The following is a 24,437-nucleotide window of genomic DNA, read 5'->3' on the forward strand; positions in this document are numbered from 1 at the left end:
GTTTATTTTTTTTAATAAAAAAAGGGGAATAGAATCCCCTGCCTTCCTCTTCTTTGGGTACCACCACAATTTTGAGCTCCAAAAGTCAAAAGTCACATCTTCCCTTCTGAGCTCAAACAGTAGTTTTCCACCACACATTGGGTATCTGTATACTCAGGAGAAACTGCACAACAAATTGTATGGTCAATTTTCTCTTGTTATCCTTTTGAAAATACAAAATTTGGGGCTAAAGCAATATTTTTGTAGGAAAAAGTAAAATTTATTTTTTTCCTTTCCACATTGCTTTAATTTTTTATCAAACCCCTAAAGGGTTAGTAAACGTCTTGAATTTGGTTTTGAGCTGTTTGAGGGGTGCAGGTTTTAAAATGGTGTCATTTTTAGGTATTTTCTTTCATATAGGCCCATCAGTCACTTCAAATGGGGTGTGGTCCCTAAAAGAAAATTGGTTTTCAGAAATTGCTTATCAACTCTTAACCCTTCTGACTTCTGAATAAAAAAAAACAATGTTTCAAAAATGATAATAATGTGAAGTAGACATGTGGTAAATGTCATTTATTAACTATTTTGTGTTGTATAACTATCTGGTTTAAGGGCATAAAAAATTCAAAGCTTGAAAATTGTAAAACTTTGTGTCAAATTCACAATATTTCCATAAATAAATGTAAATTATATTGCCTAAAATGTACCACTAACATGAAGTACGACATGTCACAAAAACATTCTCAGAATCACTGGGATATGTTTAAATGTTCCAGAGTTATTACCTCTTAAATTGACAAAGGTCAGAATTGAAAAAATTAGACTGGTCACGAAGGTGAAAACAAGCTAAAGGGGTGGAGGGGAGGGGGGTGTTAGAAGGGGTAAAATGTGTTCATCAAAACCTTTGTCCAGCTCTAGCAGAAATCCACTCTGCTGAGCTAACTCAGCTGCCTATTAGGCATGTAAGGAAGGGGCTGCATTATCGGAACAACCTTTCCCACCCAGACGTTTTTGGTTGCTTCTAAATCCAGGACAAAAAATCCAGTCAAATTAAATTCTCTGAGTGACCTAGTATTACTGGTACAGACTTTATACTACCGAGGCCAACCACCTCGGTGGCACGTATCTGCCATAAAGGACCATACCTCCTGCTTTCTTACACATGGTAAAATTCAAGATGCCCGATTTAAATCTGGGTTCTCAGCCAATGTTCATCTGATATGTTTGGACACATATAGCAGAGAAGTGCATGTAGCTATCTAACTTTACAGCTTTAATAAAGTGCAGTTTATAATTTACTGCAAATCATAAAATGAGCTTTATTTCTGGGTACTCATTGAAAGCGGTTTGCAATACTTACAAAAGAAAGGCTAAGCAGTTGTGTTCACATAAACCAGTTTTATTTTGTTTTTCCTTTAGCAAGTGATTACATAACGCATGGCCACTAGAATTTTCATTAGTTTTAATAGCAAAATATTAATGATGCCTGATATGCAATGTTTTCTTTCATTACTAACTAGGCTACCCTTTGAGGTAGTTTTACAGAAAAGTTATGCTGAGCATAAGAAGTCTTCCACTAATCTATTAAACTCTTCAGAAAATCTTATATGAAGATTGTGTTTGCCCTCCGGCATCAGATGCAGCCTGTAAAATAAAGGAGTTCAACAATTTAATATATTATTATGCATGAAAGAATCACTCAGTAACCATCACAAACTAGAAATCTTGGTATGTCAAATAGAAAGAGGAGATAGTTCAATGTAATGTCCAATCCCAAAACTCCTTAAAGGGGTTTTACAATTTTAGAAAATTGGACACCAAATGCTATTATGTACGTAAAATAACAAAGAGCAGGTACTCACCCTCCATGGGTTCAGGGCTGGCTCCCAGACTTATCTCAGTGTTTTGGCTTCAGTGGTAATGTCACATCAACAATGTGCATCACCATTGCAAACAATCACTGAGCTCAGCAGCTGTGCTGAGGTAGACGGTATGATGTGCTGAGCTCCGCAATTGGCTCTGGGCATGATGGAGCTATTGATGCAAACTGTTTTTACTGCAACGTCATCATGTCAACAGTTCACATCGCCACCGTAGTCAATCGGTGAGTCCAGCGGCTTGTACAGTCTACTGCAGCACAGCTTTTGAGCTCAGTGATTGGCTGCAGCAGTAATGTAAGTTGTTGACGTTATGTTTCTACTGTGCAAAGACCTGGGCATCATCAGATATCCGCTTCTGGATCCAAGAAGGTCAAGTATCTGCTCTATTTATTACTTTAGATGTATTAGAGCATTTGAGGTCCACTTTCATTAAAGTGTAAAACTTCCTTAAATTGTACAGCCCAACAAAAGAAAAATTACATATAAAAAGATACTTAACTCATTAAAGAGGACCTTTCACCAAATATACAGAAAAAAAAACAAAAACAGTGGACAGTGGAAATGAAAAACACACCATTAACAGTAATTAGAACTTGCAATATGTGCCTGGCATGGAAGCCACTCACATACATAAAGAAGACTTCCAACATCTGGGATCAGCCTGCTGCTTCCAAACCAGTCGCCCAGGGCCTTGGCCGCAGTGAATCAAAATCAAGCTAAGAAAATAAAATAGGAGTGCCTCTTCTCAGCTACATAAACCAAAAACTCCAGAGGCAAGCTGGACACAATCTCCTCCACACCCGATCACCTCTTCTCATTAGCTGAACAGAGCATAAAAATTATGTAAGTTTTATGTAATGTGGAATAAACCTTATTGTTGTAAGACAGTTGGATCTCCTTATCTCTGGTACGTTGTTCCATTCTGTTGATGAGAAGAGTCGATCGGCTTCCCTCCGGAGCTGGTGTTTCATTCAGCTGTGAATAACCAGGGATCGCGGAGCGTTCATACTTGGAGGAAAGATTTACCTGAATAGGAGAGGAAGGGCAGTAAAAGCAGCCCCTTCACCCCTACAGAGTAAATGTTGGGATTTTATCACAAGTCTGGAGACATTATTTTACAGTAGTGATGTCGGCTGGCACTCCTTTTTTAATGTTTTTAGTTGGACTTTCACCAAGTTTTTCAAGTTGAACTGGAGACGCAACATAATAAGCGCTGCAGAGCAGAATAAAACATTTAGGGCATGTTTCCACGTAGCGGAAACATTCAGTATTTGCTGCGGATTTAACAATTTGTTTGATGATGCGGCAACCGCAACAAATTGCAACACGTTGCGTTCGACGCAGGTCGCCGCATCGTCAGAATGACGCATACGGATGCATCCGCATAAATACACACGGCCTGCGTACCCAATGTTAAAGATAGGTACGCAGGCCGCATGCAGACATAGGCGGAGCTGACCGGAGGAGGTGCGGCAGTGGGTAGAGCTTCACAGAGGAAGTCCGCAGTCCTCCGCAGCTACAGGGGGGAATTACTGTAAGTATTTGATTCCTTGCTGATTTTGTAAGTTTGCCCACTGACAAAGACATGAACAGTCTATAAATTTAAGGGAAGGCAAGAAATAAGTATTTGATCCCTATGGCAACCAAGATTTGATACTTGGTGGCAAAACCCTTGTTGGCAAGCACAGCAGTCAGACATTTTTTGCAGTTGATGATGAGGTTTGCGCACATGTCAGGAGGAATTATCGTCCACTCCTCTTTGCAGATCATCTCTAAATCATTAAGATTTTGAGGCTGTTGCTTGGCAACTGGGAGCATCAACTCCCTTCATAAGTTTTCTATGGGATTAAGGTCGGGAGATTGGCTAGGCCACTCCATGACCTTCATGTGCTTCTTTTTGAGCCACTCCTTTGTTGCCTTGGCTGTATGCTTTGGGTCATTGTCTTTCTGGAAGACCCAGCCACGACCCATTTTTAATGTCCTAGCGGTGGGAAGAAGGTTGTCACTCAGGATTTTACGGTGCATGTTCCATCCATTCTCCCATTGATGAGGTGAAGCAGTCCTGTGCCCTTAGAAGAGAAACACCCCCAAAACATAATGTTTCCACCTCCATGCTTGACAGTGAGGACTGTGTTCTTTGGGTCATAGGCAGCATATCTCTTCCTCCAAAAACGGCAAGTTAATGTCAAAGACCTCAATTTTTGTCTCATCTGACCACAGCACATTGTCCCAATCACTCACAGAATCATCCAGGTGTTCATTGCCATACTTCAGATGGGCCTGCACATGTGCCTTCTTGAGCAAGGGGACCTTGTGGGCACTGCAGGATTTTAAACCTTTACGGCATAATGTGTTACCAATAGTTTTCTTGGTGACTGTGGTCCCAGCTGCCTTGAGATCATTAACAAGTTCCCCCCGTGTAGTTTTAGGATGATCTCTCACCTTCCTCATGATCAAGGATACTCCACAAGGTGAGATTTTGCATGGTGCCCAAGATCAATATCGATTGACAGTCATTTTGTATTTCTTCCATTTTCTTACTATTGCACCAATAGTTGTCTTCTTCTCACCCAGTGTCTTACTTATGGCTTTGTAGCCCATTCCAGCTTTGTGCATGTCCATGATCTTATCCCTGACATCCTTTGAAAGCTCTTTGGCCTTGCTCATGTTGTAGAGGTTATAGTCTGACTGATTTATTGAGTCTGTGGACAGGAGTCTTTTATAAAGGTGGCTATGTAAGACAGCTGTCTTTAATGAAGGTAACGAGTTGATTAGGAGCGTCTAACTGGTCTGTAGGATCCAGAACTCTTAATGGTTGGTAGGGGATCAAATATTTATTTCTCACTCCAAAATGAAAATAAATTTATATAATTTATATAATGTGATTTTCGGGATTTTATTTTTATTATTCTATCTCTCAATGTTAAAATTAACCTACTCTTTAAATTATAGACTGTTCATGTCTTTGTCAGTGGGCAAACTTACAAAATCAGCAAGGCATCAAATACTTATTTCCCCCACTGTATAAGGTGGCCTATATTTTGGACTTTTCTATAAACAAATCTGGGGTGAACTGGTAACAGGTCCCCTATATTTTTATCTCTCTGATGAATAGGCCAATGTTTCTGAATAATACTGGTGTACCTAATATGCCCAGAATAATATTGTGTAATAATGGGTAATTTGTTTATTTGTTGGTGGAAGCTCAGCAAAATATGGTTAGGTTTTGACTTGTGTATCAGGCTACTCTTGGGTATGGTTCTTAACATCCTGCCTTGCTTTTTCCAGTGCAGGTATCTGGTAGCCTTTTTCTAGAAATTGTTGTGTGAGTTATTCGGTTTCTGTGTTACAATCTTCAACCTTAGTACAGTTACGTCTAATTCGTGTGCATTGGCCCCTAAGGCTATTGGTAAGCCATATTGGTAAGTGGCAACTATTCATATGTATAAAGCAAATGGAATCTACATCTTTGCAGTAACATCTAGTTATTAGGTGTTTTTTTCCACGCAGAGGAGAAGATCTAGAAAGTTCATGCTCGTCTTGCTGGTAATTGGTGTGAATGCCAGGCCTAGACCATTGTTATTAAGGCCCGAAATAAATGAGTTCAGGTCAGATTGTGGACCCTCCCAAATAGGATGTCGTCTATGAAACTACGCCATAATACCAGTCTCTTATGTAACTGACCAGCTTGGAAAATATGGGTTTCCACCCGTATTAAGTAAGTTATATTTAAAGCACCATTTTCCGATACCCGTATCGTCTACATTTTTCGTGATCTCGGGTTGGGTGAGGGCTTATTTCTTGCGTGCCAAGCTGACATTTTTAAAGATACGATTTACCTGCAGATACGATCTTTTGATCGCCCGTTATTGCATGTTAATGCAATGCTGTGCGACCAAAAAAAGTAATTAAAAAAAAGTAATTCTCGCGTTTTGACTTTTTTTCTCGTTACGCCGTTTAGCGAATGGATTATTTATTTTTTTTTATATTGATAGATCAGGCGATTCTGAATGCGGCAATACCAAATATGTGTATGTTTAATTTTTTTATTGTTTTATTTTGAATGGGGGATGATTTGAACTTTTTTTTTTTTTTTTTTTAAACTTTTTTTTTTACTTTTGGCATGCTTCAATAGTCTCCATGGGAGACTAGAAGCGGTCATAACCTGCCTGTATGTAGCAAAATTGCGCTCATAGCAATCTTCGTTTTACAACCATAGAGATCTGCTCGGGACCTCTGGTTGTCATGCCAACCCATCGGCGACCCGCGGTCATGTGACATGGGCGCCAATGGGAGGGATTTAACGGGTTAACAGCTGCGGGAGGATCGCGATTCCTCCCACGGCTGTTAGCGGCATATGCCAGCTGTTCAAAACAGCTGACATGTGCCGATAAAGATGTGGGCTCACCGCTGGAGTCCACATCAAAGGGAGGGTGTCCGACATCGGCATATTATTACACCCGATGTCAGAAAAGTAAACTGGTCTGAAGGCTGTATATGGGAGATTTTGGAATCAACTATTATTCCTGCCAGGGTTATTATACACATTTATATCTATAGTTATCCATGTAATCACTCACCTTGAATTTTTGATATGTTCATGTAGAAATTGTGGGTGAAATTTTGGGACCACAGGATCCTTCATACCATGAATTATTAATGTCGGGCAACCAATAAGCGGAAGCAAATGTCGACAGATATTACCTAATTACAACATTATAATTACATTAATGCAGATTATCATGCATAGTTTACACAATCTAATAACAATGCACCTTAAAGGAAAATGAGAAATGGAAGGGAGGATTTCAGACCTTCAGATTTCTGAGCCAGAACATTTTCCAGTGCATCAAATACGTGTTACTATGGTTCAGTACAATTCCACTGTATGACCACATGCATTTCTAATCTGATAAATTACTAGTACAATATTACTATTTATACATCAATTTCAACTGCCTTAAAGAGAACCGGTCACCCAGTTTAAAGTGGCCAGCTTTTGCTCCTATTTTATTTCTGCTGCTCCCCTGAATATCCGTTGTAGTTTTTTTTTTTTTTTAAATCTACCATAGGGTTTCAAAGACATGGGTCTTTTTAGTGTTATTTTTTATGGTCTTTATAAGGGGTATGTTTCTGACAGGGTGATTATGCAGAAGAGCAGCTTAAAGACATGCCCAAAGATAATTGTGTACACCCCCTTGGTAAATACTATAAAGATTAGCACTAAATAAAAATAATAATTTCTAAGGAACAGTGCGACAGATTTTGAAAACAAAAACTGGAATACTCAGGGGAGCAATGAGAAAAAAGTAAGAGCAAAAACTATACACTTTTCACCTGGTTACAGGTCCTTTTTAAACCAGTCAGATCTTCTGACTGTCCTCAATCACTAGTATCAAGGTATACATCCGGTTTTCTTTATTCAAATAAGGGGTTTCAACTGCCAAGCTAAAGATGTAGCCTTTGAAGAATTAACTTTTATTTTGCAGCTCCACATATGATAATAGCGGTTGGATTAATCTGGCGGGAAGTCTCGACTAGTCCTACCTTCGATCTTCTAATCATGCCTCCCTGGGTGTAATTGACAGACTGCTTACAATACTAATACTAGGACCATTATGGAATAAAATTCTTCAAAGACTATGTAAGGGGGGACGACCGGACCGCAGGTACCTGCATGCCGGGTCCAGAACTGTTGAGGCTGCATCCTCTGTTCCCGAGTTGAAGCATTAGGGTGCTGGACCTTCCTCCAGACAGAGGGGGTGGGGGATTAAAAGGCAGAGCGTGTGCAGCAGTGGAGTTTGGCGCCAACCCGGGGCAGCGCGTAGCAGAGAGAAGGGCCAGGCATGCTGCAGCAGACCAGAAAGAGAGGGACTGCTGTGCTCAGGGAATCCGGTTGTCCAGCAAACCACAGAGAGGAATGCTCCGTCCGGGGAGCACCAGTATCGTGCAGGCCAGTGTCTGCTTTCTCCTGCCGCCAGCCGCAGGGACTAGAGAGAGAGACATGCAGTGTGAGCCCGGTGATTACCAGAGGGGACAAAGCGCCGAACGTTCGGTGCCCATGAGTACAGCACACGTGCCCCATAAGAGTGACTGGGAACGGGACGGACACTTGCACCCTGACTTTGCCAGTAAATATCTGCCGAGCCACGTTCGGCTCGTACAGGACTATGGCCCATACCCTTGTCAGACTCTGCAGCAGGGACCAGTGAGTGCTCCGGTCCCAGAGCATCTGTGCAGCATAGACCCGCACCCAAGCACCGCCACTGCCACCGCTGACAGAGACTGTGAGGAGAGTCATGCAGGGACCACGTCAGACTCAGACAGTGCTGTGGCCCACGCTCCTCTTGCCACAACAGTATAAAGACTAGGGGCCCAGTGGAAGGTATCGAGGTATCGACCAATGTCGCCAGAAGACAGACCACCATCATCACCAGTACCCTCTTGGACAAGCACCGTGCCAGTTGTTTTCGGCGTTACTGACTTTCAAGGAGCATCTACAGTTGGAGAGACTTCTGACATGCTAAGTATACAACTGAACTGCCGTTATCTGAACCTTTGTTCTTCACCTCACAATATCCTTTGCCATTTATACTGTTTAATCCACTGTTTAACCCTTTACCTCCCTGCGTGGAGTATTCCCCTGTTAAATAAAACTGTTATCTCTTGCTCTGCCTCCTGTCCGTCACTGCATCCCGCAGCCTGCTCACAACTACATAATTATTAAGGTATATGAAACACCTTATTAGAATAAAGAAAACCAGGGGGCTTGACAGGTTCCGTTCTAACCCCCATTCTGACAATTTAGATTATGAAAAAAATATTTATGATTTACTTCACCCTATAATCTGATTTCTTGGCTGCAATAAATGAGTATCAGGATCAATATTTTCTGTAGATTTGTCTGTACCTACACAGTATTACAGTACTGATGTTTAGACTATCATCTACCACTGCATAACGCCATGGTGGCAGCTTAACTAATCACTAAAAGACCGTTTTGGTTGACAGCAAATCTCCACCAAAACATTCATGCTTCATATTCTACACATAAGTTTTTTTGAGGTTCACTGCCATCTGCCTTTGGGACAATGATAGATACCCTTATACATTAGACTGCAAGTTCAGATGCATTTTATCACATTGTACTCCCTCAGTACAATACAGCTCTCATTAACTGTGCCTATACATGTCAGATAATTGTTGACTGCCAAACTTCCCATTTCCCACAGAAAATCATGCATGCATCATTTTATGATCATACAAACATAGATAGATGTGAGATAAGAAATTTCAAGCCAGATAACTTTAAACTTATATAATTACCATCAGGTTTGCTAGCAAACTGAATCATGGCTTCCACTAATGCGGAAAATGTATTGGCAAAATATTCCTTCCCATATATATCCTCCATTGGCTTTCTCATCTTTAGACTCCAGCTTCTGACATCTTTCACAGCTAAAAAAAATTGCAGAAGGCAAAGTATACATTAAACCCTGAACCTGATATTTATTAAATAGTGTGTCTACTAACACAGTTGTCAATTTAGTCATACATTTCAAGAAATTCTAAGGAAAAGATTGTAATAACAGCATTTTATCTTAATTAACCAGATGTCTATTTTCAGTGAGCCAGGAGTAATTGACTGTTACTAATTGCAGACCCCTGATCCTATCCACACAACTAGCAGTAGCCGTGGAGTGTGCCTACGGTGGTCCTAGACGCCTCGTCACGGCCGGAGAACTAAATAAGCCTAAAGAAAGAAAGGGAAAATCTAAACTGCCCCAGAGGAGACCCCAAAGCAATAGACAGCCCCCAACATGTATTGTCGGTGAAACAAGATGAAAACACAAACACAGATAGAAAGATAGGCTGAGCAAACGATGGGGCCCTCACTAACTAGAAAGGACAGGAAAGAAAAGCTGCTGTCTGCAATCACGCAAAAAACCCTGCCAAAAAATGTCCAACACGTCTGATAGAAAAAGGCCCTGAAGTCGCTAGACTTCAATTCCCTATATCAGCACTCAGGTATATTCTGAAGACAGAGCAAAAGAGATCAACTGATCAGAGACAAAATGGGGATTCAGCCCAGTCCCAGCCAGGGCTGGCTGAACACAAAAACTAAGTAAACCAGATGAAAACTCATATAAACAATAGCAGAGAAAACTTAGCTTTAAGAAGGCAGGAACCAAACTGGAAACCAGAGGCCACAGTCAGGAGAAATCACCAGCAAGAAACTATGGAGTCGGCTGCCTTAAATCCAATCAGAAATTCCTGATGTCTAATCACAGTCCTCTTCCTCAGGTGGCCGGTCTCTGCCATTTAGATCAGCTTCATTATCTCCCTTCACCAACAGAGGGAGTCCAGATAGAGAACTCACTACTCCTCTGTCAGCACAGCCAGCTCCATAACCCTCACCAGAAGCCAGAGGCAAACCCGAAAATGAGCTCACAACACAGTCCCCTGGTCGAACTCTTCCACCGGTCTCAGTCTTCTGTCCTGAGTCTTCTCCTCCTAAGCTCCTCCCGGGACTAGCCTAACCTGGAACCCTAACCTGTTCTATTTATCCCCTCTATCACTGGGAATTTCCCTCCTGGGTTCCTATCTCCCTGCCCCCATGACTAAGCGGTTTCTTAAGCCCTAAGCTGATGTCAAGTCCTGAACTACACTCCCCCCTGCCATCTTGTGGTCAATTCTAGGTACTGCACTCCCTTTTCTATCTTTCCCAGCTGTTACCCTTCTGTCATTGCCAATCTCCGTCTATAGTGCACAAACCATCCCCTACTACTTCCAGTCAAGTCTGTCCGTCAAGTCACCTTCCCCACACTAGCACCACTGTGTGCTGACAGTATCTGGGTGAAGTCACAGTCATGTGATCAGTCACATGTGGAGGAGTCACATGGTCTGGGCTTAAATGGATGAAGGGAAAAATTCTCAGTGTTCAGTGTGTGAGCCTGGAGAAGGAGCACTCCAGGAAAAGTGCTGCATGGATTTGAGAAATTGAACAGTGTGTGTTCTGCCAGCCATAAGTGGGAGGGACCCCGCTCACAGAAGGACTGTGTTTGTTCTCCCACCATGTTGTTTTGTTTTCCTGTTTTGCCCAGAGGGCTGTATTTTCTTTACCACACCTGGGTTTATGCTGTCTACAATAAACCCAAGGAAATTGTTAAAGCCTCAGTGTACTCATGTCTACTTCCGTGTGCAGCCAAGTGAGCCGATCTACCACAATATATACAGTTGTGCTCATAAGTTTACATAACCCAGCTCTCTTTTGCATAGGTTACATTGAGACTGTTGTATATACATCGCATAGGATACACAGACTTACTGTATGTGTATATGTAGATCACATAGGATGCATGGAACTGTTGTATGTAAAACGCATAGGATATGTTTACACTTGTATATACATCACATAGGATACACTGAAACTTGTATATGCATTACATAGGATACATGCCTGGCATAGATCACATAGGGACACTGAGCTTTCTCTATATACACATCACATAGGATACGCTGAGACTGCTGTCCCTATGTGATCTATACACAGCAGTCTCAGTGTCTCCTATGCGATTTATGCCAGGCATGTATCCTATGCAATGCATAAACAACAGTTTCATTGTATCCCATGTAATGTATATACAAGTGTAAACATATCCTATGCGTTTTACATATAACAGTTCCATGCATCCTATGTGATCTACATATACACATAAGTCTGTGCAGCCTATGTGATGTATATACAACAGTCTCAATGTAACCTATGCAAGAGAGAGCAAGATAGAGTGAGAATATACCTATCAAGATATGGTGATACATTTTTTTAAATGTCATAAATGCTATCATTTACAGTAAAATATTTTAAGTGTAAAACTTGGGTTTATGTGCATGTATTTTTTGGATCTTTCCAATGCATTTTTCTCAGTTCTAGTTTATCCCTGTTGAAATTTTTGATTATATACAGACTCTTGTTTCTCACATATGATTGAATTGCATTACAATATATAATTTTTGAATAGATGTACATTTATTGCATTTTATTAATACTGAGAAAATCATAGGCAACATACAATAGTCATTCACATACGAAGGCCTGGAGGACAGTGGCACCCTACGATCAGGTCACAATGGACAATTTGGAGTTCTCCATTTTCAGCCAGTAGAGCAGGGTGTCAGCTTCCTAATACAGCTGACACACCACCGGTCTCCATGCCTTCCTGGTTGCGATAGTACTATAACAGCTCAGAAAAAAAGTGGTTGTCCAGGCATACTCCCCACATTATCCAACATCGGACATAGAGAGATGCCAATGCATGGCGGTTTCTACAGTGCCAGGGTAACCATCTGACAACTAACAAAACTCATGCATGGGTCCTATTGTAATTAATAGGTTCCGGACATTTGGCTCATTAGCTGTCAGACAGATGTACCATGAGTACCAGCATGAATCATCAACTATCAATCAGGCAAGAAAGAGCGCATCTTCACAACAAATCCAACAGATTCTGCTCTAAAGAAGGAAGAGTAGTAATAATTTTAACTATGTTTTATGGGGAAATACTGCTAGCATGAATATCACAATTTGTATTGCTTTAAAGAGAGCTCCCAGTTTTTCCCCAGTAATTATAGCAATGCAGTGTTTAGTGTGTGGATTTTATGGCAGCTGAATCTTCTTACCATTATAAAGAGCAACATCTTCTTCAGTAACACAAGAAGGGGTTCCCCAGATCACAAGCTTATTGATGAGCGATGGGTAAGACCCAGCTGCAATCAGTGCAGTTACACCGCCAGCACTCCATCCAAGCAAGGAAAATTTTTTGAAATTCAAAGCCTGCGAAAAGTTACAATTTAGGTAATTTTTAATATCTTTACACTTAATCTCAAGCAGCTTTAAGAAGCAAAGATACACTTAAATAAATTTACAATAATGCTCTACTTTTTTGTTGCACTACTTTCTGGGGTAAAAAGAGTTAGACCTCAAAAGGTTTTTTCACATTCAAGTTTTATTGTTTTTTTTTCTTTTACAAATAGTACTGTGGGACTATTCATGTGTCCATGTTTTTTTTTTACAGACTGAATGAACCATGTTAAGGCCGGGGTCAGACTTGCGAGAAACTTGCACGAGCCTCGCACCTCAATACCCGGCACTGCCACCGGCACTCGGGACCGGCATGTGCGGCTGCAGATATTTCTATGCAGCTGAACGCTCCGGTCCCGAGTGCCAGTAGCAGTGTCGGGTATTGAGGTGCGAGACTCGTGCGAGTTTCTCGCAAGTCTGGCTTTGGGCTAAAAACAAGTCACAGGTACATTTGGGGGAGGTGCATCTTACATGGCCACTTATTACAAGAGCTCTAGATGGATGATTGATTAATCCAGTTATATTCCTCACCTTCTCTTTTTCAAACTATCTGGAAATGAGAGATAACACCACCTCCTCATCCCACCCTCTCTCTGTTGGAGTCCCCCAAGGCTCTGTTTTAGAACCCCTACTCTTCTCAATCTATACACTTGGTCTGGGGCAACTCAAAGTCCCACGGATTCCACTACCACCTTTATGCTGATGACACTCAGATCTACCTCTCTGGCCCAGACGTCACCTCTCTGCTGTCCAGAATCCCAGAGTGTCTATCAGCCATATCCTCCTTCTTCTCCTCTCGCTTCCACAAACTCAATGTAGACAAATCTGAACTCATCATCTTTCCTCCATCTCACAGATCTTCTTTACCCGACCTAGCTATAACACTTAATGACATCACACTTTCCCCAGTACCAGAAGTCCGCTGCCTCGGAGTAACCTTTGACTCTGCCCTGTCCTTCAAACCGCACATCCAAGCTCTTTCTACCTCCTGTTGCCTCCAGCTCAAAAATATTTCCAGAATCGGTCCTTTCCTCAACCCGCAATCTACTAAAATGCTTGTGCATGCCGTCATCATCTCCCGCCTCGACTACTGCAACATCCTTTTCTGTGGTCTCCCTGCTAACACCCTCGCACCTCTCCAGTCCATCCTTAACTCTGCCGCCCAACTAATTCATCTCTCTCCTCGCTACTCCTCCGCTTCTCCTCTCTGCAAATCTCTTCACTGGCTCCCATTCCCTCAGCGTATCCAGTTCAAATTACTAATTCTGACCTACAAGGCCATCTATAACCTGCCTCCCCCATATGTCTCTGAACTAATCTCCTGATACCTTCCCTCACTTAATCTCCGGTCCTCCCAAGACCTCCTTCTCTCCTCCACACTTATTCGCTCCTCACCCAACCGCCTCCAAGACTTCTAACGAATAGCCCCTATTCTCTGGAATTCTTTGCCCCAACAAGTCCGACTATCAACCACATTTGGATCCTTCAGACGGAACCTGAAAACCCACCTCTTCAAGAAAGCCTACAGCCTGCAATCACCCCGCTACCTCCTTCTCTCTCACCACTACCGGTGATATCACCTCAACCAACACCGGAACTGCTGCAACCCACCAACCTACTGTCTCCTTCCCCACCATCCTGTAGCATGTAAGCCCGAAAGGGCAGGGTCCTCTCTCCACTCTGTATCAGTCTGTCATTGTTAGTTTGTTTACTGTAAGTGATATCTGTAATTTGTATGTAACCCCTTCTCATGTACAGCACCATGGAATCAATGGTGCTATATAAATAAATGATAATAATAATAATAATAATAACTACATCAGAAACTCTAGTCTTCCACCAGAGCCAAATACTTCATTGCCCTGGAGTTCTAATGCACAATTTTCACTGCATCACTGCCTCCTCAGTGCCGGCCACATTCATACCTACAGAACACATTAATGGGTATATCCAGGACTTTAAAAAACTGTACCTAAGCCCTAACAGGCAGGTAATTGCAGCTTACCTGCCTGTTGTGTCCGGCGCAGTTTTTGCTCGGCACAGAGCGGTGATAGACTGCTCCTGCCAGGGTTTCAGAAGGCTCTGCTGACGTTACGTTTACAGAGCAGAGGCTTCTTTTCTGCTCCATTCTCTAGACGGGGGGAGGGACTTCCTATGTCATTCTGATTGACAGCCTGACCCCTGCTACCTAACTGCGGGAGCTGGCCGTCAGTCAGAATGCTGTGTGATTTTTTTTCTCGCACTCATTGACTTTATGGGATGTGATCCGATTCCTGATTACAATCGCAGCATGCTGCAAGTTTTTTCCAGTCAAATCGTGATCCGATCTGAGCTGGAAAAAAAAAACGCAGATGAACACACAATAATAGAATAACATTGGTCCGAATGCAATCCGAGTTTTCATCGGATTGCATTTGTCCAATTTCATCGCAAGTGGGAATGAGACCTAATCTTGAGATCTGGAGGGAGGTACAGTCAGCTGCCAGTGTGGGAGCTGAGAGACAGGACCTAACTGAATGCTTCAAAATAAGGCTATGTGCACACGGTGCGTATTCTGCTTTGGAATTTTCCGTGCGGAATTTACTAAATCGGATGACCTGCATTTTTCCTGTGGATTTAGTGCATTTTTTGTGCAGTTTCCCCCTGCAGTTTTCCACCTGCGGATTTCTAGAATGGAGCAGGTGGAAAACTGCAGCAAAACCGCACAAAAGTTGTGACATGCTGCATTTTTCATTCCGCACCAAATCTGCGGGGGAAAAAATGCAGCATGTGCACTGCGGATTTTGTTTTACATAGTCTATAATGCTACTGTACATCACATGCAGTTCTGCTGCGAATCCACAGGGCCAAATCCGCTGCAGATCTGCAGCAGAATCCGCACCGTGAGCACATAGCCTAAGGCAGTTTCCAGTGTCTTTAGGGTAAGTTCACACTAGGCATCAGGAAAGAAGCTGCAGGAAAATGTTTTGCTTGGCTTTTCTTGTGTTGTTTTTGCTGCGGTCTTGGCATGCTCGATTTGTCATTTGTGCATGCTGATAAAGTTTAGTGCAAAAAAAGTCCAATTGTACAGAATCAAATTTTGGCACAAAAAACGCAGGAAAACCTAATATCTGCGTTTTTGATGCGGATTTTCAGAGTTTTTTCACCACCCATTCATCATGTCAATGGGTGAAAAACGCTGAAGAAAACATGTAAGAATTGTGCAAAAAAACATGCAAAGCACAAAATGGTGATGACAAAAAAACCAAGGTGCGTGCATGAGATTTCTGAAATCTCAGACATAGCTAGTACTGAAAAATGCAGCTGAAAATTTGCATAAAAAACGCCTAGTGTGAACTTAACCTTAGTGTTCTTGATTTACATATAAAGAAATCTACTGCCAGTCTAAATAGGTTGTCCCAAGGCTGACAAAACAGCTCAGCTTGTAACTTCTCACACTTGAAAACTACCTATATACATAGCATTGCTGCTGCATTTGCTGACCAACACCACCACAGAGTGGTTGACTTAAAAATCACCCATATCCTTTAATCTTAAGGTACTGTCACACTAAGCGATATCGCTAGCAATATCGCTATAACTTGTGACATGATAGCGATATTGCTAGCGATATCGTTGTGTCTGATACTTACCTACCACCCGCTCCCCCGCTGGTTATCGCTGATCGCGCGAGAACGTCCAGGACTGTTTCTCGTCGTCAGCTTCCTGCGGCGCTTCCTGTGGAGCGACGAGCGTGGACGCGGGCGGGAGGACATCAGGATCGCCTGGTGTGACAGGTAAGTAGCGACCCCCGTCCCCTGCGATGTCGCTGGTGAGATCTGCCTGTGTGGCAGCTCACTAGCGACCACTTAGCGATGCACCAGCGATCCTGACCGCGTCATATCACTGGTCGGGATCGCTGGTACATCGCTAAGTGTGACAGTACCTTTAGATTACTTAAAATATTATTGCACAGCTACAGTGGCTTGCGAAAGTATTTACCCCCTTGGCATTTTACCTATTTTGTTACATTACATTACATTACAACCTGTGTTTAAATATTTTTGTAATCTGATTTGTGTGTGATGCATCAGCACTAAATTGTCTAAGTTAGTGAAGTGAGAAAAATATAGATATATAATACATTTATTGGGTCAAATAACTAAAAATTTGCATGTGCATATGTATTCACCCCGTTTGCTATGAAGCCACTACAAATTTCTGGTGTACGCAATTACCTTCATAAGGCTGGAGTCACACTACACGTATGAAAAATCGGTCTGATTCTCCCTGCCGAGAGTCGCATGAGTGTAATGCAAGTGTCATGGGAGTGTCATTCAGTTACAATCCGATTTTTCACACCTAGCATCTGATTTACAACCGAGTGCAGTGTGATTGCTGTCCGATTGCAATGCGATTTTAACATATGCTTATATAATGGATAGAATAAAAGCCAGCAATTCATGTCCCGCGTACAGTAAAATCACAGAGTGACAGGTTAGAATAGAAAAGAATGAATAGATACATACACATAGAATAGATCGATATATAGATCTCAGTGACACACACACAAATATACATTATATGTATATATTACATAGAAGAAAAGACGGTAATTCATCTGCGGTGTACTGTAAAATCGCTGCAGGAGCCAACAGGATAGAAGAGATGGATTACATACAGTAGATACAAATAGAATAGGTACATATACAGATGTACCGTAAATACTCGCGTATAAGCCGAGATATTCAGCCCATTTTTTTTGGCTGAAAGTCCCCCTCTCGGCTTATACACGAGTCATATACCGGGGCTCGGCCAGGCGGGGGTGTAGGAGATCATACTCACCTCTCCTAGCATGTCTCTTGCAGCACCCCGAGCTTATTCCATCTTCTCTGCGCTGTTTTTCCTGCTTTCAGCGGTCACGTGGTGCCGCTCATTACATATGCGCATATGTAATGAGCGGCACCACGTGACCGCTGAAAGCAGGAAGAACAGCCCTGAGAAGATGGAATAAGCATGGGGACTGCAAGAGACATGCTAGGAGAGGTGAGTATAGCGGAGGGAGCCATATTCACCTGTCCCCTGTTCCACCGCTGCGCGTCGCTCTGCTGTCTTGCTTCCTCTCGCAGTGATGTTCAGGTCAGAGGGCGCCATGACGTAGTTAGCAGGCGCCCTCTGCCTGAACAGTCACTGTGCAGAGCCAGCAACACTGAGGAGCAGCAGCTGCAGCAGCAGGGACAAGGTGAGTATATAGGTTTTTTTTTTTAATTGAGGCAGCGGCAGCAGCAACAATATAAGGGGCCACTAATAACTGTGCATCATTGTAAGGGGCCGCTCACTGTGCAGCATTATAAGGGCAGTAGCTTCGGAATTTTCCACCCTAGGCTTATACGCGAGTCAATAAGTTTTCCCAGTTTTTTGTGACAAAATTTGGGGGGGGGTCGGCTTATACACGAGTATATAAGGTATGTGACAAATGCAATTAGTATAGTGTGTGCAGCTTACTGTACATGTATTTAATTAATAAAAGATTATATTTCTGAAAAAAATGGCATGGGCTCCTGCATAATTTTTGCAAAAACAGAGGAAAAGACGGCGGCTGGTGGCAGATGTTTATAGCCTGGGAATGGGGTAATACCCATGGAGCTTCCCAGGTTATTAATATCAGCTCACAGCTGTATAATTAGCCTTTACTGGCTATTAAAATGGGGGAACATTAAAAAAATGATGTAGGGTCCCCCTATAATTGATAACCAGCAAATGCTATGCAGACAGCCGCAGGGTGATATTAATAGCCTAGGAAGGGGCCATGGATACTGCCCCCCCAGGCTAAAAACGCTAAAAACATCAGCTCTCAGCAGCCCCAGAAAAGGTGCATCTCTAAGAAGCGCCAATTCTGGCACTTACCCTCACTCTTCCCACTTGCCCTGTAGCAGTGGCAAGTGGGGTGATAGTTGGGGGGTTGATGTCATATTTGTATTGTCAGGCGACATCAAGCCCCAAGGTTAGCAATGGAGAGGCGTCAATAAGATGCCCCCATTACTAACCCCATAGTCATATTGTATGAAAACACAGGCACCCAGAATAAAGTCCTTTAATTGAAAGAATGACACAGACTATATGTTACTATCAGAGATCTCTCCAATGAACTGTTTGTACCAAGGACTGTGACAAGAACAAGGGGGCATTCTCTTCATTTGGAGGAAAGACAATTTCAGCACCAGAATAGAAGAGGGTTCTTCACGGTAAGAGCAGTGAGGCTCTGGAATTCTCTTCCTGAGGAAGTGGTGATGGCCAACTCACTGAATGAATTTAAGAAAGGAATGGATGCTTTTCTTGTGAGTAACAGTATAGAAGGTTACGAACAACAGAATATTATAGGTAGATGGTTGACCCAGCTTAGGAGTCGGGAAGGAATTTTTTTTCCCTATGGAGAAAATTGGCTTCTACTCTGTGGGTTTTTTGCCTTCCCCAGGATCAACAATGCAGAACAGCTGCACTAAAAATAGGTTGAAATAGATGGACATAATGTCTTCCTTCAGCCTTCAAAACTATGTTACTATGTTACTATGACTCCTTTAATAAATCTTAATTAAATCATACTTACGACCTCGCCCATTCCACCGACGCCCTTGTCATCTGCAAAAGAGTTAAAAATAAAAACAACAATATTCTTCATCTTTCCACAGAGATGCTGCTAATCCATTTGTCTCACGACAGGTCTAGCTCTGCTACATCTAGGTGGCAGGCTGCATGGTTGCATGACAGGCTGGATGACAGCCTGTCATCCAGCAGAGACAATGAGCATTGTGTGCTCAGTGTCTCCCAGTGAACTCCTATTCCCTGACTGAGGGCACCGCGCGTGAGATTAAGTTCTCCTGCTTGCGGTGCCCTCAGACAGGTCCTGCGAGTTCATAGCCAATTAACTCACTTCAAGTTTCTGACATCACTGCAAGCTAAGATGTGAGGAAAATTTCCCATGGCGCTCAAACTGACGTCAGAAAGGTGAAGTGGTTTCACAGGTCTCTGCCTATATGCGCGCATAAGGCAGCATATATCAAATGGCACATTCACGTTAATGGCGCATTTAAATTAACACCGTATGATTCGTTAAAGCAAGAAATAACTCTCCATACATCTTATATATTCTTTTCGATGACCTGTCATCACCTCTTCATACTAACTGAGCCCTATTTGCCAGTGGGTATGGAAAAATACTTGCCAACGCAACAAAATTCACCCCACTTTGTATTGCAAATATCAAACAGATTTGATGGTTTGGCAACAACTGCATCTACTAACCAAAGGAGAAAAAAAATAAATAAAGCCAAGCGGCAAAGCCAAGAGGCTACCTAGTGTTTAGTGGAGCTCCTGATGGTGAAACCACTCCTAGGTAGTCCCTGGTACTGCAGTTGCTGACCCCATGGGTCAAGGTCACCGACATGGACTCGGGCTACGTTCAGACTGGAATGATTCGGAGACTGGAGACTGGTAGCAGCGGTCCAGATATACATGATACTCGGATAGGCACAAGTTCACACACCAAGTAGTCTCGGATACTAGTACTTACCGCATACGGATCGGGGGACGAGGTTCAGGCATTGGCCGGATTAGGACCAGGGACTTCTGGTTCAGGACTGGTCGCATGTGGAACGGGGAATGAGGTTTTGGCACTGGCTGCAACAGGATCGGGAGTTCTGGTTCAGGACACTGGCCACACAAGGGCCAGGTGACCCAACAACTCCCTAGTAGGAGAAACAACACACTAATGAATATTGTTGTTTCTGGGACTCCCTATAGGGGAGGGAGCATTATATGCATGATGACTCCCAGCAATTGGCTGAGAGCCATCTTGCAGGTGTACTCAGTTACTAAATGCCTCCCAGCTATTGGCTGGGGACATTTTACTATCTGCGAGCGCTGACAGGAGGCATGACACTAAACGGGAAGGTGACTTTGTGGCCACAGTGGTGAGTATGTCGACGTCCCTGCATGTGGGAAGGAGAAGAGCCATTCGAGGGCGCCGGCATAAATGTTACAGTGCCCTCCTTTTATGCCCCTCTTCTTCAAGCCCGAGAGAACTCCCTGCAGAGAAGATGGAGTTTAGGAGGAAGACTCTAGCTCTTACGACCTCACATCAGGACCACGTTCTCTCCAAGCCACTGGAAGAAAGGTTACATCTCCCACTTTCTTCTTGGTCAGGATGTTTCTCATCAACTGGACATCCTTGGAGCAGAACAGAACTGGTCTGGAAACAGAAACCTTAAATTGCGGAGTCTCTCTTAGGCCGGCAAGATTAGCCATCGTCTTGGAAGAAACAAAGACGGACTGGGATTATTTCTACTGGTTGGTAGATAGAGACTAAGAAGATGCCTTCTCCGACCTGTAACCAGAAGATACTTTCTCTGGGTCAGTTATCAAGTTGGTCTCACCGAAGATACGTTCTTGAGGCGGGGTTCTTTCAAGAAACAGGTCATTAGAACAATCGCCAATTAGAGAAAATGGCAACACTTTTGGCCAAGCTGCAAGCATAGACACTTCTCGCAACACTTCTCGCGACACGACTGTCCAAACAAAGCATTTCAACGAACCCCTAGTCTAGCACTGGCTCATGAGTTCTCAGCCATGGAAGACGTAAGAGAAGTGTGTGAAAAATATCAAACAGCTCATGGAAGGCGATCTCTGTATTTCCTGCTCCAATCTAGAGTTCCAGTTGCTTTGAAATGATTTGACTTTCTTTAGGTAGGGTTCGTCCTACACCTGACAACACCCTCACTGGATACTGGAGCTGTTGGATTGGAATCTGACAAACTCTTCACAGCTTGCAATACATACTTTCCCACCGAACTGAAGCCTCCACTTGCTGCAGACAGTGTCAGTCATTAGTGGAGCACGAGTACTCTCACCAAGGTCAGCCTCTCCTATTGGCCCAAGGATTTGGAGTAGTTTAGACTTCACCGGACAAAGAGAGTCTGCATGTTCCACACAACTGCAGTGATTCTCACGATTAAGTTCCGTCTTCTGCTCAGCCAGCCAAACACGGCCAACCTTCATGGATTCTGCATGGTTATCTGCCTCAAAAGGTTGGTTAATGGGCGGTCTTTGAAAGGTCAGGACCAGATGTGACAGTTTCCTCACATGCATCACCTGTCTAGTCTGCTCCTGGAAGCTGGGAAGAGGTCGCAGAAGATTCCAGATTCGGCTCATCGAAGACGTTTTGGAACGCCCCCAGGAAGACCTGCAGGTCTGAAGTGATAGGAGATCCTTTTTATCATATGGAGTTTAGCAATGCTAGGGCATCTCCTGCTAGGTAGGACATTAGGAATCCCACCTTGACCCGATCAGAAGAAAACTGATGGCCCAAAACTTCATAGTGCTGTAGGAACCCACTGCACTGTTTCGGATCCCCATAATACTGTGGCAAATTAGAAAGGATGGGTTCCACTCCAGAGGCCTAATTTTCAGGTTAAATAGGCACAACCATAGGTACTGTGACTTGGGCTGGTGCAGCTGATGTCAGGGCTTCCCATGGGGCATCTAATGTCTGCAGATGTAACAACAGCAATTGGCTGGAAGCCACCTTGCAGATGTACTCAGTTACTAAAAGTTTACCAGCTACTGGTTAGGGGCATTTCACTATGTGCATGCACTGCCTCTTTAATAACAGAGGAACATGCGCAGACACTAGTCGTTATGCCATGAAGTTCGGCATGCACAAGCAAGAGGCACAGCACCAGACTGCGCAGCTGCGATGGTGAGTATGATGCCGGCATCAACATTACACTCCATTCTTCTATCAATTTGGCTCTAATCCAAATTATGATAAATTGCCAAAAAATTGTCGAACTGGAGAAAAGGATCAATTATTGTGAAACTGCCATCACCTTTTTGTCTCAGGCATCCACCAATAGTTAATGAGAAGAAATTTCCTCCTATGACAAGTTGGAGTACCTAGAAAATAGAAAGAGGTGGAATACTTAGCAATTCATCAGTGTCCCAGAAATTTATTTTGGAGACAGTTTAATCACCTTTCTCACTACTGGTCTAATACAAGCTCTGCAGCTACCTATTTCTCTAAACTCATTGATGGTTGAGAAAGCCCATCATATAGGTCCTCTTAAGAAACAAAGAGGAGGTCTTCCACATCTTGTTATCACTAGATTCCTAAAATCCATTAAAGAACAAATCTTGAAAGTATACCATTGGATGAACTCACTAACAGTTAAAAAGTATCGTATCACCATCATCATCATCATCTTACAGAATATTTCCTAGTCAGTCACTCAAAAACATAAAAGGTTCTTGCTCATTAGTCGATACCTTGATGAGAACTTAATTAGGCTGCAGATGCCATACACAGCGAAATGAAAAACCAAAGACAATGGCAGCACCCACATCTTTGATGATCTGATAGATGCACACCGCCATTTCCGGTTGCCAAATGAAGGATGACTGTGATGACATAGCATTTTATCTTAATTAACCAAACTTCTATTTTCAGCAAGCCAGGAGGAATGGACATAACTATATGCTGACATTTAAATTTATGTGTTTTTTTTCTTGTTGGTCAAGAGTCTAAAATGTTGACTCTTCTTGTAGATTAAAATGATAACCTTTAATCTAATCTAATATCAGCTCCTACAATATATTGTCTGCTATCTTTGTAAAACAGTGTTATTGAATAATGATGTTTGCTGAAATGCTGATTACACATTGTCCAGGCCAGGTAGTTTGTTGACTTTCAAAACAGGAGGAAAAACTATGCAAATAGATTACATAATCAAACAATGCGAGTTGGTCTCATCACCAAACTTCTCCTTTACCTGTGAATGCTGGATTGAAGGACATTTGTTAACTATAAAAAGGACAGATACCTCCATATACAGATATTCATCCAAACAACCAGAGACTCTTTACAAGACAGCAGCCAAGACATCATAGCTCCATAACGAGGAACACAGATTTGACATTCTACAGGATGTCAGCTTACGGGACCACGGCCCTGGTTGAAAGAATACAGATCTGATCCATTGACCATAGCTGAACCACGGATTGGTTTGGTGTAGTTAGGATTAGAACCCAACCGTCACCTGAGCCCCATGGATACATTTGTGAAAGCCAAGGATGGGACGCACTGATCACCTGGCTCCTTGGAAATGTTCGGAGAAGTCAGGTTTTGACCCTCTGGTCAATTGGCCTTGTATCTCAATGGACGGTCATCTTCCTAAGCTTGTTGTTACCTTCTCTCTGTGTGTGCCACAGGTGAGGTAGTCGTCCCTAGAAGTTCTGAAGTCACAGCTGCTCTTATCCCGGCGAGTCAGCGGGAGAGTAAAACTCTCTAATGTGCACCATCTTGGGTATTTTGCTGGGGATGTTCTATGTGTTATATGACTGTTTTTGCGGTTCAATAAATTATTACCACACTGTTTTACCCTCACCCTGTGTTGTCTGAGTAGTATTACGCCCACAATAAAATTCCATCTACACTACTAAAGGGGTTTTCTACTACTAGGGCAACCTTTTCTTGATCAAAATGTTTGCCCCAATAAAATAAAAAAAACTTATACTCTCCTCCCGTGCCAGCACAGTTCCCCCTGTGTCAGTACTCGCGTTCACAGGGCTCTCGTGTTGTTATGTCACTTGTGCCTGGTGCCCAATCAGCGCTGGCATCACTGTCCCTGCCTTCGTAAGAACTGAACATGAAGAGGAAGTCAGTGCTGTTGTTCTCTCACTAAGGA

At 42.9% G+C, this 24,437-nt stretch overlaps 1 protein-coding gene across 3 annotated transcripts in view; it reads right to left on the reverse strand.

Moving 5' to 3' along the window:
- Window positions 1-1,357: 1,357 nt before the first annotated feature.
- BPHL (biphenyl hydrolase like) overlaps window positions 1,358-24,437 on the reverse strand; it is a 102,472-nt gene continuing 79,392 nt past the window's right edge. The window contains exons 4-9 of one of the 3 annotated variants that reach the window (XM_073550126.1): window positions 22,584-22,650; window positions 19,307-19,338; window positions 12,540-12,693; window positions 9,186-9,317; window positions 6,440-6,563; window positions 1,358-1,623 (exon numbers count right to left, since the gene is read on the reverse strand). In XM_073550126.1, the coding sequence (XP_073406227.1) occupies window positions 1,530-1,623; window positions 6,440-6,563; window positions 9,186-9,317; window positions 12,540-12,693; window positions 19,307-19,338; window positions 22,584-22,650 (603 nt within the window). In that variant the 3' untranslated portion in view covers window positions 1,358-1,529. Of the gene's footprint in view, window positions 2,886-6,439; window positions 6,564-9,185; window positions 9,318-12,539; window positions 12,694-19,306; window positions 19,339-22,583; window positions 22,651-24,437 lie in introns of all 3 variants that reach the window. The other 2 variants (XM_073550127.1, XM_073550128.1) reach the window with 2 other exon arrangements.

This window comes from Dendrobates tinctorius, unplaced genomic scaffold, assembly GCF_039654945.1.
Source record: "Dendrobates tinctorius isolate UK_male_01 unplaced genomic scaffold, ASM3965494v1 ptg000163l, whole genome shotgun sequence".
Taxonomy (NCBI): domain Eukaryota; kingdom Metazoa; phylum Chordata; class Amphibia; order Anura; family Dendrobatidae; genus Dendrobates; species Dendrobates tinctorius.